The sequence below is a fragment of the Filicampus tigris genome, chromosome 10 (assembly GCF_054856515.1).
Source record: "Filicampus tigris isolate MCC_2025a chromosome 10, RoL_Ftig_1.0, whole genome shotgun sequence".
Lineage (NCBI taxonomy): Eukaryota > Metazoa > Chordata > Actinopteri > Syngnathiformes > Syngnathidae > Filicampus > Filicampus tigris.
The window spans coordinates 15,166,531-15,182,545 of record NC_141226.1 but is presented as its reverse complement, the minus strand read 5'-3'; the positions used below and the strand labels follow the sequence as shown (position 1 = coordinate 15,182,545).

The 16,015-nt window shown below is 39.1% G+C and overlaps 2 protein-coding genes across 4 annotated transcripts; one reads left to right on the top strand and one right to left on the bottom strand.

The window, feature by feature from the left end:
- The first annotated feature begins 120 nt into the window (after positions 1-120).
- Positions 121-8,536, top strand: snorc (secondary ossification center associated regulator of chondrocyte maturation). The gene is made up of 3 exons (XM_086042091.1): positions 121-1,837; positions 5,771-5,944; positions 6,611-8,536. Exons 1-3 carry the CDS (start codon positions 1,771-1,773, stop codon positions 6,718-6,720), a joined length of 351 nt encoding a protein of 116 aa, XP_085898217.1. The 5' UTR covers positions 121-1,770; the 3' UTR covers positions 6,721-8,536.
- LOC147140993 (integral membrane protein 2C-like) lies at positions 8,463-15,570 on the bottom strand. 3 transcript variants are annotated; one of them, XM_086042088.1, is made up of 7 exons: positions 15,369-15,569; positions 12,313-12,464; positions 12,092-12,181; positions 11,720-11,890; positions 11,506-11,616; positions 10,870-11,005; positions 8,463-9,616 (listed from the first exon to the last, which is right to left on the bottom strand). In XM_086042088.1, exons 1-7 carry the CDS (start codon positions 15,448-15,450, stop codon positions 9,534-9,536), a joined length of 825 nt encoding a protein of 274 aa, XP_085898214.1. In that variant the 5' UTR covers positions 15,451-15,569; the 3' UTR covers positions 8,463-9,533. The 3 variants fall into 3 exon arrangements, with proteins under 3 accessions (XP_085898214.1, XP_085898215.1, XP_085898216.1); XM_086042089.1 differs by having other exon boundaries at positions 12,313-12,459; positions 15,370-15,567; XM_086042090.1 differs by lacking the exon at positions 12,092-12,181 and having other exon boundaries at positions 15,369-15,570.
- Between the last annotated feature and the right edge of the window lie 445 nt (positions 15,571-16,015).

The following is a 16,015-nucleotide window of genomic DNA, read 5'->3' as shown; positions in this document are numbered from 1 at the left end:
GAAGATGATCTACTTGAGTCACACTTTTTATTATTGCCGTGTTCTCAAATCTGATGTGCTCTAAATGTCATTGTACAAACCATTTTTTCCATTTTCCTCTTCCATTTTTGCCGCCTTTAGTGTGAGTTGAAAAACTCCCAAGAATTATGCAACTTTTTTGTAGATTTCACCCTTAAAATTGAAATAAGGGGTACAATCAATACCCATTGGTATCTTCGTACCGTGGTCCTATTACTTAAGCTGTGAAAAGGCTTCAAAACAGACTAATTACCCTTATAGTGTTCATAAGTACAGATTGTTCTAAAACTAGAATAACAACATACTTTCCTCCTACACTACTGCAGATTGCTGTCATCAAGCAGAATCATACCTCCAAGGCCCCAAAAACTCCCTTGGATTGATCAATAATACTGGTCAATAGCAAGTTTTAATCAGAAATTGCTTTGTGTCCCGGAACATGTTTTTTATGATGATTTTAAGAAATGCATTTGCTTATTTTCTAGTACATCAAGTTTTCAGATATTTCCTTTTTTTGTTTTTAAGTTTGTCCTATGACAGCTTGCGCAATCCAGAATGTACCATGACGTGTCAGAAAGGAATTCCACCCGTTGCTAAAACTAACAACACAATTATTTTCTAAATATATGACTAAATTTCATATTACCATATATATTTCTAATCATGAAAACCTGCTATGCTAGGGCGGGGGGCAGATTTGGAATCAGTGTAAAAATTCAGCTAAAAAAGTTAACTTGCGTCTAAAAAAATGTTTTGAAGTTTGTTGACCTGTGTAATTTATACAAATAACACCCACGCAGGTAGACTGAGAGTACAGATTTGTGAAAGACGTGACAGGTTCCGGCCTGATGCTAGTGAAATCCAGGTGCATCTTAAATTACAGTATGATATAAAACTATTTATTTCAGAAATTCTGTTTAAAAAAAAAAAGAAAAAGGAAAACTTGTAGATTCCCTACACAGTGAAGTAATTTTATTACGGTAGTTCAAATTCCCCACCCCAACAAATTTGAATATTACATAAAATGATTTTTAATACAAAAATTTGGTAGGAATTGATCTTCTGAGATGTGTTTGTGTACTAAATCTATATTTCGCTTATTGAAATGAGCTACTTAAAGAAAATGAGCTTTTCTACTAAATTTATTGAGGTGTACTTGTATCTATGTAATGTTTATCAGTTCATCATGCCCTAATGACATAAAACCATTTCATGCAGCAAATACTATTTTAAGGTGGGCCCGTCCACCATATGTCGCACATGCTAGAAACTGCCTCTCCTGGAAAGACTTTCTAAAGAGGTTGGAGTGTGTCACGGTTTTGTTGATTGTTTGATTTGGTTCTGCCGCAACAAACTCCTCCAATCGTGGCCTTTTTATGGACTCGTCCAAAAGTAAAATGTCATTTTAAGATATCTTGCCCTTTTCAAGTGGCGGAAAAAAGAAGGCGAAACAGCCCTCATCGGAAGCGCCGGTGACGTGACCTGGTCAAGGCCGGCCGGAGGCGTCTATGTTTACCTCGCACCCGCCTGTGTGGCCGGAGGAGCTTGGAGTGGGTGGGCGCTGCTGAGATGAACTCACAAAGTCGGCACTGTCCTGTCGGGTATACACCTCGTCCCGCCCTTGCGGGTTCCCCCTCCCACTAATCTCTGCTCTTCTCTCACCCGTGCCTTGCAGAAGCCTCCACCTTCGCTCCTCAGATCCTCTCTTGCGCTTCACTTTTTCAAATCCCGGCAAATTGAGGACTTGTCGTCATGGTCCGCAGCAGCACCTGTAGAGTCCTCGTCCTCCTTGGCCTTTTGGTGGTCTTTGCGCGCTCAGGTAAAAAAAAAAAAAAAAAAAATCACACGGTGTTACAAATGATGTAATTTTTTTTCTGATTGTCTTATAAATACTGCCATAATTTTCAAGTCATCAACTGTAAGAATAATTTTTAAACAAACGTCCCAGTGAAAACGGGGTGCACACAAGTTTCTCCCCTTTTATGCCCATAGCAGCCAATGATGCCGAAGTATTCCTTGCAGCATGAGATTGTTCACAGAGTGCCGTGCAACCCTGGAAGTTCAAGATGGCTGTATTAGACAGTGTATGGTTGATGGATGACCACCATGTCCCCCAAAAGACTGCGGCGTCAACAGGGAGGTAGCGGCGTCGTGGTTCAAGAGCTTTCGGGTCACTGAAGGTGTGAAAATAACCTCTGGAGTGGAGTTTGTCTGACTTTCTTCCGTGGTACAAACTGAAGACAACTTTGCGAAACAAAGTCCTGGATTATGCCGCAAGAAATTTCTCCACATCATGGGCTGCTATGGGCATCAAAGTAATGAAATTTATGTGTTGACCGTTAACCTTATTGAGAACCTTTGCGCATCTTAAAAAGGTCGATGAAGGTATGAAGTAGTTGAAAATTCTTGATGTGTTGGGAGGCAATTCATATCCAAACAGCAACTTCGGGACGCTATTGTGAAGAAATTTAAGATGAAGCTGTCCATAAAGTCACAAATTTCAATGGATGCAAGACTTGCCAAGCTGCTGTCAAATAAGAGTATGTTCAAATGTTACTTGACCTGTTATGATGTTTTGGATTCTTTTCTTTTTTTCTATCATATAGCGCTTTCAGCAAATACATCCTCCTCGTAATGCTGCAAATTCAACCAAATGGAATGTTTTTACATTAAATTTGATATACTTTTACAAATATTTGTCCTCTATGCGATATGTTTGAACACAAACGGTGGAGCAACACATGCAGTCTGATGATACAACCATACTCACAGGCATGTGTTCTTTATCCTCTATGAAAAAAAGGCCAATATTATTGCAGCTTAGTAAAACAATGAGAGGAGTGGAGACTCTTCATTTTTGTCTGTATGACTGTATTGTACTGCCCCCTGATGGCAATGGTGTGCACATCAATTTAATGAAGTTATTCCTTTTATAAAGTACACCATTATAGCGCAAATGAATGACATTTCCATCCATTTTAGTGGGGAAAGATGATTTGATTGTTGTCAGTTGCAGACATGGTCGCGGAACAAATTAAATCGTATCACAAGGCACCACTGAATCAGATTTACATTTTACTACCTGCCACGTAGCTATTTTTATTTTAATTATTGTGGAACATCTGCAATTGAGAACACTCATGGAAACAAATGTCCATGTTCTTGTTTGTTGCCCTCTCCAGTCGGATCAACCTTTAGCAAATGGCTCCATCAACAAGTTTGTTTGACAAACAGAACCTGGCCGCTGTCTGCTTTGGGCCGGGCCGGTTGTTGCCGGTCGTGGGCCCAGCAAGCACAAGCCTTCTTTTGTACCCAGGCCCTGAACGCCTCATTGATGGCGCTTCTGGCCCGAGGCCCGCGCCTCCAAAAACCTCCAGTCCTGCTCCGCGGACAGGAAGCTTCTGGGTCAACACAAATACTCACCACGCTAAAAGGACGCCGCTTGGCATCCATTTCTGCTGAATTACCATCAGCGGTGGCAAAAAAAAACCCTCACGCTCTGTACTCACAGTGGGTATAAAAAGTCTGCGCACCCCTCTTGAATTGCTGGGTTTTGTGAAATATAGAAGTGAGACCAACAAATCATTTCACATTTTTAACCATTAAGGGGGGGAATGAATATAACTGAGATAATGTGATTGCAAAAGTGTACACACCCCCCTGGAACGGGTTGTGGCCATGTTCTGAATTATCCAATTCCATGCATTAAACCCATGTTAAATTACAATCGGCATTTAAAATGCTTTTGATTAACCCCAAATATAATGCTCTGGTAGGCTTTTGCTTACCTTTTGGTAGTCGCATCTTACAGCAGAGAGCTTCCACAGCATCAGAGAAACCTCATTATTCAAATGTGTCAATCAGGAGGAAGAAGCAAAAGAATTTCCAAGGCGTTCAATATATCAGGGAACACATAAAATGTAGACAATATGATACAACTGTAAAAACAAGTACAGATACTTGTGTTAAAACAAAAAAAGTTCTGATTTGACTCTTAACAATCAATATTAAAGTTAGCATTTTATTTACCTTGGGCAGTTACAACAACAAAAAAAGTGAGGGGATAAAAATCAATACATTTTCAAATGTTAGCCTCTACCATAAATGTGAAATCAAAAGTAAAAAAGTGAAGACTCTTTTATGTACTCAACACAACAGTCAAAATAAATTGTAACACCCATTACAAAAGTAACAAACATTTTTTTTTGGGGGGGGTATGGTGACAAATTAAAGCGGTGCAAAGTACAGATATCTGTTTTAAAATGTAGCGATTAAAAGTAAAATGCCAGATAATATGAATACTCAAGTAAAATACAAATACCTGAAAATCTATTCAAATACACAAACCAAGTATTTGTACCTAGGTTACCTCCCAGCACGGATCAAATGACAGGACAGAAGGAACAAGAGCAAAGAGTTCAGTGAAGGTGTCACAGCTAGGCCCGCAGAGTCAATGTTGAACAAGGCCCAGCGTCAACATATTTGGATGGTTTTGTTGGTATGTGTTGAGTCAATGTGCGCGTGAAGGGACTGGCTTGTGCATGTGTGTGTGCGAAGTTAGTTTATATATATGAAAGGCTTCCACGGCTCATCTGCGTAAGAAAAAAAGTCCCATATTACATTGGGGGCAGTACCCCACCAAATCCAGCAGGTAGCGCTAGAGTGACAAAAAACTTGTTTTGCACCACAAATTTTCCTTTCTGGTCCAAAAAGGCATGCTAGACTGACATCGAGGGTTTATTGTGAAACAACAAAGGCTGCTTGCTAGGCTCTCCGCCTTATTATGAAAAGTCCAGTCACTACTCTCTGCGAGAGGATGCTCATTTTAAAAGTGAATCGCCAAGTTTGTCAATTTTTGAAAATTTCAGGACCTTGAATGAGTAATGTACGCTTTTAGCACAACTCGGCTGGATTAATGTAACGCTTTTTACTTTGATTGAGATTGACCAACTAACTACATAGGCTACTATATTTTCCTTCATCTTCACTTCCTGTAGGTTGCATGGCCAAGCGTCCCAATACTTAAGTCAGTTGTAAAGATTCCATCAATGTCTTGTTTCCCAACCTTTATAGTGCCAAGGCGCATATTTTACACAAGAAAACTCCCTTGGCACACCACCAATCAAAAATATCACAGGAGGTATATATTTTATGAAATGAGGACGATCTCGTCGCAATTTACTCTACAATTGCACTTGAATGTGAAATATTGGCTTAGTTAGTTGAACACATTCTATCTTCCGTCATCTAGTGGAAGAGCATTTAATTGTTTTGCCTAACAATATACGTTGCATAGAAAGATGCGCAAAGATACATTATATCCAATTAATAAATCACCTGCGGTGCACAGGTTGAGAATAACTGCCTCCAGTAACCGCCACCATTGTATAGCAAGACGTTTTTTGGGGGGGTCAGGGTTAAAAAAAAAAATGCCACCATGTAGAGTAATGAAGTTCCCAGAGAAAGTGTCCACTTTCATGGCTTTCATGTTGAAGTGAAGATTGCCCAGACTGAAGGAGCTTTTCTCCTTGTTCCTTGGAACGTTGAAGGAAGGAAAGAACATGTCAGGGGGCCACCTCAAGCTCAAACGGACAAAATGTTGCCTTCCTACAAAGACTTCCTTATTCCGCTGCTCCTGAGCCGTTGGGGGCACACAGAAGACCCTTATGGACCACTCAAACATACCAACGATAATCACAATATTAAGTCACCTTCAAATCACTTCTTTTTTTTTTTTTTTCCTGTTTTGCAGAGACGGTGGCCGAAGCGCCCAGGGACAACCATGACATTGTGTCTGGAGAGATGCCCGCAGACGTCGGCCCCACCGGAATCACCACCGAGGAGCCCCTCCATCACATGACCGAGCAGGCCATCACCTTCGACTATGAGGATGCCACGCAAGGCCTCGATGTGGATGAGGAGGAAGGTAAAAAAAAACGTGGACTTTTGTCACCTTTCTATGTGTAGCCAAGTGCGGATGTGAAAGGTTCTAAAATCCGGGGTCCAGTTATAACTCACTTTTGTTGTTAGGGGTTTAATTCTACTTTCAACTACTTGATGGCAGCATAACAATCACCAATCAGGGCTCAAATTCAGAAAAGAGGTCAGCCGTGATTGGTCGTTGTGAGCAGTTGTGAAGACAAAATGGCCGCCCCCAGAGATGGCTAAAAACAAGTGCATTTTGCTGCTTAACTTATATTACACAAATGCAAAATTAATCAGAATGCCGTGTTTGAACTAGTGGGCCTGCTGGGAGCATATTCTTGAAAAAAGTATGTTTGGGTTAACCCCCGCTTTAAAGCACTCTTTTTTTTAATCCATCCTTCCATTATCTGAACCGCTTATCCTCACCAAATGATTTTTCAATTTGTTAATCATTTGTTGGTTTTAGTTAACTATAACAAGCTTGCCCCCCACTAGCACAGGATTCTGATAGATATTGTTTTGGTGGGATAATCATTTAGCACATGAAACCATCCATTTTCATGAATCTTAGGGCAGTGCCATTTTTTTTACACTCTATTGCGAACCTCATGCCTCACCTGTTTTCTGGGTTTGGTCATGTGATGTCAGAATTCTCATGTGTGTGTAGGTGTCCTCGGACCGGGTGCCATCACTGCCATCGTCATCGCTGTTTTTCTTGGAGCATCCGTCCTCCTGGCGCTCATTGTCATCACGCTCAGGAAATTCACAGCCTCCTAGAATGTGTTTGGCCGTGTGCGTGTATGTGTGTGTTTGTGTAAGTGAATGTGTATTTTTGCTTGTTCTGTAAAATATGAGTGTTAATTGATGCTGTGGCAGGTCCAGTGACGGAGAAAACGTAGCTGCTCTACTCCACTCTGTTCATTTTGCATGATCAATTCACATTATTTTTGAAGGAGATATGTATTTTGGTTTCACAATTTAAAACAGTTCCCAGGTGTCTCAATATGTCCGCGACATGTCATCAAAATGGGTTGTAAAAAAAAAAAAAAAAACTGTCTTAACCTCTGAGGAATTAGCTTGTTTTGAAGGGGTCGGCTCAATCCTGCTTCATATGTATCTTGGCCAATGTATGGATTTTGTCACCATGACAACAAGCAAGTAAACGGATTATATTTACCGAAGATCCCAGTGTGGGAGGGAAAAAAAAAAACACACTTAGAGACAATTAAAAGCCTTGTCACTCCTCCCACAGCCGCCACGTCAACAATTTCACCACACCCCTCTGCGCTGTACAGACTGCAAACAAATGTTTTTCTCACAAAGCCACCACTGGCTACATAACCACATTCCCAGCATAAAGCGAGCGCCCATAAATATTTAATTGCATTTTCACTTGTATAGGGAGCACTTCCTCACCAAGTCGCGAAATTGCAGTTTAGACACATTATCAGAAATAGGCAGCTCACACAATATTTTGTTTTTGGTTGTTTAGTTCCACACTGGATATGTGGCCAGGCACTCGAGCGACACAACTATTTGTGTACAAGCCATTAAAAAGTCAATTTTTCATATGTCCCCTTTGAAGCAACTTTCTTCAAAACTAATATCCACGTCATTTTTTTTTTCTAAATTGTTTCGAACTGTTTTATAAATGAACGTCTTAATGTCACATCAAGTAGTGTTTCTTCACAATTCATGCAAATATCAAGATGCTCCAAGATGGCACCAAAGCACTACATGAAGCGCCCCAACTCACCTCAACATAGTACCCCAGCACAAAGATGGCAACAAAGTGCGACATGAAGCCCTTCAACTCACTTTGATATAGCTCACTGGCACCAAGATAACACAACATGGCAACAAGCAGGTGAAGCTCCTCAACTCATTTCAACATAGTTCCTTGGCACCAATATGGCAGAAAAACACTACATGAAGCTCCTTAACTCACTTCGACATGCTTTCTCAGCACAAATATGCAACATGATTCCTCAACTCAATTTCAGTATTAATACTTGGTACCAATGCAATTCTTTTATAGCAGAGGAAAGGTTAAAAAAATAGTTTTTTTTAAAAAAATCTGTAGAATATGCAGGCAACACTGTTTGTGGCTTGTCAACATTCGGTCAATTTTTCTCTTCTGATCAAGTTGTTCTATAGTCAGAACAAGTAGTGTTTGTGGAGTCCTTGTGTGTTGTTTAATTTGCATGTTTAATATTTTAGTGTTTTTGTTTTACCATGACGCCTCAGACACGTGCTAGCCACTGCCTTATAAATTGAAAAACCAACAATTCATTCTTTTGGCTTTAGCCACCAGGAGGCAGTATCATACTACATGTACATGTTGACATACGTTGAAGAAGCAAGTATTGTTGCTATCAGTGTTGAAATACCACCGCAACATCAATGCTAACTTCATTAGCCGTCTTTGGCGTTGTTCAGTGTTAGCATTAGGCTAGTATTTCATAGCAAAACTGCTTGTTAATTTATCCTCACAACCATTAAAAAAATCCCAAAACAAATAAAGTTGAATAGTTTATTAAAGCAGCAAGATGTAAAATACATAGTCACACACATCAACTGACACAAATAACCCACATGTTTTTACTGGGTAGAATTTCAAATACTGCAATAAGATAAGTTAATAGACAAGTGATTTCAGGTATCCAAGTAAAACGTTCTATCAATAACAGTAACTGTAATCTCAGTAGCAAGCTTCAGATGGATGCTCTAAAGATCTTCTGCTTACAGTTTGGAAGCCATTTAACAAAAGAAAATCCAAAAACGCATGTAACACCTGATTCAACGTAGAAAATTTGCTGTAATTCAGATATTGCTTGGTAACAAAGGTCATTTACACCATCAACATCTAAACTATGAGGTATGTTTTTTTTTTTTCAAATACAAAAAAATTCACCCAAGTAACTTTTCTGATTTTGCCCTGATTCTGATTTCATGATATAATACTTAATGACTTCGTTCATCAACAGGTGGAATTTTTTTCTGAAATGCCATAACTTTAAATACAATGCATGGTAAAAATCTGTGTGTTATGCTAGCACTCCTGCACTTAAAAAAATGACAATTTCAAAATCCTGATGTTCTAGGAAAAAAGTAGTTGACCAGGGCAATTCAAAATAAAAAAGATAGTTTGTGTTACAGTTGACATTGAAATCAAATTCCCATCCGTTTTCTATTCTCCAGCGTTGCTTTGAGCGAAGAGGCGGGACACCCCAGACTGGTCGCCAGCCAATCTCGGGGCACAAAGACAAGCAGGCATCCACGCACAAGAACAATTTCGCATAGTCAATGTACCTAAAGTTTGGTTTTGTAAATGTGGGAGGAAACCGGAGTACCCGGAGTAAACCCACGCAAGCACGGGGAGAACATAAAAACTCCAACACAGGATGGCCAGAGCTCCCCTGTGAGGCGGATGCACTAACCACTCCTGCACCGTGCTGTAACATACATACTATTACAAATGTATTGCAATGGCGAAAAAAAAAAAAGTTAGAGAAATTAGTTTGACAAGGGTTCAGTTAAAGTGCAGTTTAGTCAAGAACTGAAGTGATATGATGGCCGGGTCATTTTCTTTAGCCAATGTTGCAGATCAAGGTATTCACCAGGTAACGGTTCTCAAAGTGAAGAATTTCCTGGCAGGGGGCATTCTTCTCAGCTACAAAACAAAACACAATGTTACAAACTTCATTTGGTCATCCAGCTGGTTTTCAGTCAGTGGCAGGGCACATAACAAGCTTCATTTACAGTTACTAAAGTCTTCAGTTAGCCTTGCCCTTTTGTGTGGGAGGATTCAGATCTGCAACTTGTTTATTGTGATGCATATACACATACATACACTGTCACACATCGCTGTCCTGTGAAAAACACCATTGAACATTTTAGTCTAATTTTGGACATGATATAGATATATATTCATATTTTTTCCACTCCATATTTATGCAACTGTTGGAAAGCTGTCATGCCAAAACAATGGCCAAGAGACATGTCTCATCCTTCCATCCTCCACTTTCGCTGCACTACCAGTGACTCACAAAGACTTTCTAGGCTGTGCCCACACTCAAATAAGGCATTTAAATCACTACAACAGGAAGTCTAAATTTGGTCATTCTGTTTTTTTTTCACACTTCCCGTGCAACCAACTCAAATGCCTTTGACTAGTGTTACAATTTCCACCATCTGTGTTGGAATGTGGATTTCTAATACACCATTTTTTACCATCAAAATATTCATTTAAACTTGAGATACATACATAATTAAAAACGTCTAAGAAAAAAAATCATAAAAAAATATGCTAACATCTTCGAGACATTTATTCTTTTCAACCCTGAATTTAAGAATGTTTTCACACTTATACTCATTCAAACTCATTAATCTACAGTGCTACCTCTACTTACGAAATTTTCCATTTTCCACGTAAATGCCCTAATCCGTTCTAAGCCCCCCAATATTGAGACATAAATGTTTTATAAAGCATAAAAATGCATCAAAACATGTAACAGATACATGTCACAATTACATTATTGCACAATAATGTGCATAATGTAAAAAAAAAAGAATAGAGTAAAGCTTTTAATTGCTGTCCTCATTGTTTTAATTCTCATTGTCAAAACTATTCAACGTTCTCAAATTTTGTGAAAAAAATATTTCTTTCTACTGAAGATTTTGATGGTAAAAATATCTGAATTTTGAATTGTTTATTTTAAAAGAGAAATTTTGAAGATGGTAAATTTTTTTTTTACTAAATTATCCTTTGTATTCAATTTTTGCCAAGTGTATGTTTCAAATGGACAGATTTTGAGGTAAATTTTTTGATAAATTCAAATTCATCTATTTTGCAATGTCAAATTTTTTACACTTGCATTTTATTTCTCAATTAACAAAAAAACAGCATATCTTGATGGCACTCACATGATTTCTTAATTTGGAATGTCTCCTTGCCGCGGCACATTTGTTGGATGGTGGGGCTCAGCTCGTCCTGGGTCAGTGGGCCGGTCACCATCATCACCTCATATGATTTGTAGTTTTCCGGCAAGTACATCTCCCTCTGCATGCGCAACAATAACAGTCAGCGTCATACACACCTTGTTCTACTTGGGCTCATTTCATTTAACTGAGGGATATAAAGTTCTGTGAGTTTTTTTTATATAAATATGCAACCTTATGTGCGTGATAAGCAACATTAGTTCAAAACTTTACCCCACTGTATTTAAGCTTCACATTATTGACTATAATTCTTTGAGGGGAAATTAAACATACTCCACGCTATCTTCTTTTATTTGTAAGATGAGAAAATATAATTTAGCCAAATCCAAGCACCATTCAAAACTTCCAAAAATGTCCTTCATATAATATTGCATTTGTGGAATATGACTCCGCAGCAAAATCCACCCTTTTATCCATCCCATGTGGCATCCATTTTGCCACTTCCTGTCGACTGAAAATTACGGGGCTCAGGTAACGATCACATGACCAAACTTATGCCATATATGACCTCAGGCTCATCTTTTGCATACCAGCCATTGGTGCCATCTCACGTGGTCTCACCTTGGTGCTGTTCAGCAACTCCCAAAGGTTGCGTGGAGCCTTCACCACTTGCGTGTTCAGCTCGGCCACAAAGCACATTTCCAGTTCTTTGTGATAATAAGCCGTCTTGCTCTGTCGATACACGTTTTCGTACACATCAGAAATATGGACGCTAATTAGAACATTTGGATAATAAGACAGCTTTCAAATATGGTCAAAAATGAGGTGGCCTCACATTTTCAAAGTCGTGGATGATGTCAATGGGGCTGTCACTTGCGGTATTTAGCATGACCATTTTGATGTATTGGTAGTTGTGTTTCAGGGAGATGGCCACCTCCATGTTCATCTCCAATCGGTGTCCAAAATCGTTGTACTCAACGTGGCACTTGAACACGTCCGCCGACTCCTACACGCACACCACACCAAACTTCGGTCAGCGCGCGGCACCTTACGCCAATGAGCTCACGCTTTTTTTTTCTTTGGGATACGTGATGGACAGAAGATAGATACGATGGATGGAAGAATAGAGGGATGGTAGAATGGATACAATAAAAGGACAATAAAAGGATGAATTAAGGACAGGATGGATGGAGGGATAGAGACGTACAGTCAAATTGATGCCGGTTGTGTCGTGGGCGTTTGCTGGCCAGAAAAAAGGATTGACATCTGAACTGCTACCTGGAAAGTCGTCATCCAACTGGACGGATGGATAAACAAGGCCACATCAATAATAAGAATGAGTCATGTCATGAAAACGACCACCAAACGCCACTTGGTGATGAACAAACACAAGACAGTTCGATAGGGGTGCCGTGATGCAAAAGGTACCTCAGGATAGAAGTGGCGGTAGGTATAGAGGGAGCCCAGCACCAGTCCTAGGAGGATAATCAGCACGGATATCAAGATGACGCACCGGCGGACTGGAAAATGTTTCTTGATCCAGATTGGATCAGACTCCTGGTCCTGGTCCTGGTCCTGGTGCAGACCAAAAAACTCTTTAGGCGCTTTGCTAAAACTATGGCGGAATATATACTTCCAGAAAAGACAAAAATGCATGCACATCTTTTGTTTGCCGAAGAAAGGATTATGACGTGCTAGGAATTAGCATCATTTTTACTCCACCCTCTTTTTGATTCTGACATGATTGGAGTGATGATTGGAGTGGCTAACGTCTGCTTGTTTACAGTGATAATGCTAGCTAAGCATCGTTAGCGCTATTTTATCAAAGCCACAAAGAGCGGGAAAAAAAAACCCTGGCCGTATAACATTTTTCATTTTTTGTCAGCAGTTTTTTTTTTTTTTTTTACATGGATGTCCAATTTCAAGCCTTTCTGTGACTCTTCCGGTCTGTTGAAACCTTGACACGCCACTAAAGAAAATGACTCTTTAATTAAAACGCCTATTGAACTACCATAAACGGTCTTTTGAGAGTGGGATCAAGCGACAGTCAGTTGGCCACCATGCCAACAAGGCCTCTTGTTGTTGTCGAAAAAAAAGAGCAGGAGGAACACGAGCCTCGCAATGGGCGGACCCAGTTTGCACTTACTACTCCATATTGACGTTCAAGAACTCACAAATCTGTTCATTTGAATGAAACATGCAGTGCGGTTAATTTTATTTTGGCTGTATTTAATGACTCTGCAACATTTCATATACAAGGCAACTCAATGTGCTTCACACAGGTAAAGAACAACTACAAGCATTTACAAACAGTTAACATTCAAAAGCAGAGAAAATAAAGGTAGCTTACAAAAATTACTATAATGTACGTTGTCAACATTTAAACACATTAACAGAAAACAAAAAATGATTTAAAATTGTTCAGAGGACCTTAATCAAAAGTATGAGGAAAAACGAACAGGAAACAAAAACATTATCTAAAATTGTTTAGAGGACAAGTTTTTAACCTGGATTTAAAAGCATTTACACTTGGGGCTGACTTCACTTCTGTTGGCAGCTTATTCCATTTGTGTGCAGCGAACAGCTAAATGCTGCTTCACCATGTTTACTTTGAACTCTGGGCTCCACTAATTGACCCACCTCTGCAGATCTCACAGGGTTTATGTTCAATCACCATTTCATTACTGTATTCAGGACCCGAACCATTCAGTGATTTAGACCAGTAGCAAAATTTTAAAATCTATTCTACAGTTAATTGGGAGCCAATTAAAGCCTTTAGGACTGGAGTTACATGTTCCAATCTCTTTGTTCTGGTAAAAACCCGAGCTGCGGCCTTCTGAAAAAGCTGCATCTTTTTGATGCTCAGATTATTGTAAAGAAAAACATTTTTACTCGACTTTCCCTTTAAATAAAAAGGATGGAAAACTACCCAAAATGTATTTGTGTTCAACCAATTAACACTGTTGTGAGTTTCGTTGATTAGTCACTAGTGATGGATAAATGAAGCTTCATGAAGCTTCATTTACTCTAGATGGCCCTCTTGGTTTAAAGATGTAGAGTAAATAAAATTTCCATTCTATCTTGAAACCAAAAGCACTACCTACAGGGAAAAAAAATGCACAAGTGCTACATGCTTTCTTTTCCATCACTAGTAGTCACTAATGTAGTCAGGAATCACCGCTCGTCAGAAAATCCCAACCTGGGAATTGCGTCACCGAGTTGTGAGTCAGTTGGCGCCGAGACCCGCCAGATGCCCGCCCACTATCTCACAAGCAACCCACCACCTTCACCGTACTACCGTCGCCATGGCGAGGAGCGGAAGTGGGACCATCAGTATGTACTGACGGAAGGCGTTTTGGAGGAGGCCTATTCTGAGACATCTGCGTCATCTTATTTTTAGACTTGTACGGCACCCGTTTATCGGCTGAGTCTTGACATCACGCGTGACTGGCAGACCGTGTGATTCTCCTGTGTATGTGCAATAATCAGCGAGGATCACAAAAGTACTTTATTAATATGGATTGCAAGGGAAAAGACTCATTTTTATCAACAATTGGCATCAGATTGATTTTACAAGCGTCACTAGCCAAAACATTAGGTACTAATACCACTCATTGAGGTAGTTATCAAGGAATTAATAAAACCCATGCATAACGTACACATATAGTCCTTTTTTTTCTTTTTTTTAATTTTAATAATCATTCTCTGCTAACAAGATTATGGAAAAATTCACCATTTTAAAATAATTTAAAAAATAAATAAAACAGGAAAATATCTTACAAATAATCAAGAATAACTCATAATTGATCCCATCATAAAAATTAAGTAAATATAATAATGCATACATATAGTAAATTCAATGGCATACAATTCACAAACACATTGACTTTTTTATTAAAAAATGCTTTTAATGGTCCTGTACTTGATTAAAAAAATGGAGATTAGCTAAAAAAATAACCATCAGGATTATAATCAAAATGTTTAATTTGCCTAAATAAAATTAACCGTTATGCAAATTTTCACCAGGATATAAAATCTCCGCAGGATCAAATAAACAAACTTACATAATCTAATTTGTATACAAGTACTGAATCACAGGATAATAAAATCAATTACAAATTAATGATGAGTGATTACTAATTGATAACGCCACAATCAATAATACGTACAAAACATAAACCCCCACAACCAGATGTCCTGCATTTTTTTCATTTTCCCTTGCTCATCACAAAGGTAATCACCATCTCCGATGTCATCACTCTATGCCGTGTTTGGTTGGCTGTCGACAAGTACAAATACAGTGTGTACCCCACATCTCGCCTAGATATTAATCATCAGTTGAATAAAATAACTAAAAAGTCCTGTTCAGGGAACAGGTGTCCTATTATTATCATTGTTATTATCAGTTCAAGTCAAAAACTTTGCAGCCAAACGTAGACAACAATGATCAATTTCATAAAGAGGCGAAAAAATGGGGCAACTTACTAACTGGTTGATAACGACTTCTTGAACTTCATCTTTGTCCCTCTTGTCAGATGATGAAGGGCGGCAGGATATCCTCACCATTTTGGTTATTCTGTCAGGTCTGCTTTGTTTTTTATAAGTGGGGTGGTAGTTGTTTGAATTTATTCTTCCTTCGGGGTACACTCTCTCAGCCTGCTGACAACTCGCGTCCGGTTCTGTTTTTATACCCACCGGCGGGGACTCCGTGACGCCACCGCAACGTCTTCTGTGACGAGCGAAGGCGAGTGTGGGTATCAAGGAAGAGCTGGCCAGTAACATTCGTAGTAAAAGCACAACGTCTACATATCTAGTTTGATTCGAAACGGAATACAACCGTTTACGATTTTTATTAGATTTTTTGTACATAAATTGACGGTTTGGACAGGTAAACGTGATTATAAGACGTTTTTGGCGTACTTGACGCCACTCTTTACTTTTATTTTGAAGGCAACAAACAGATATGGTAGTATTCCGTTATTCGTGATCAAGCGTCATCATCCGGAAGTGCAGCCAGCTTTGTTCAAACTTTTATTTATTAATTAATTAATTTATATATTTATTTAAACTTATTCTTAAACTAATATGTACAAAACATATTGGCATAGTACATTGTCAACATTATAAGACA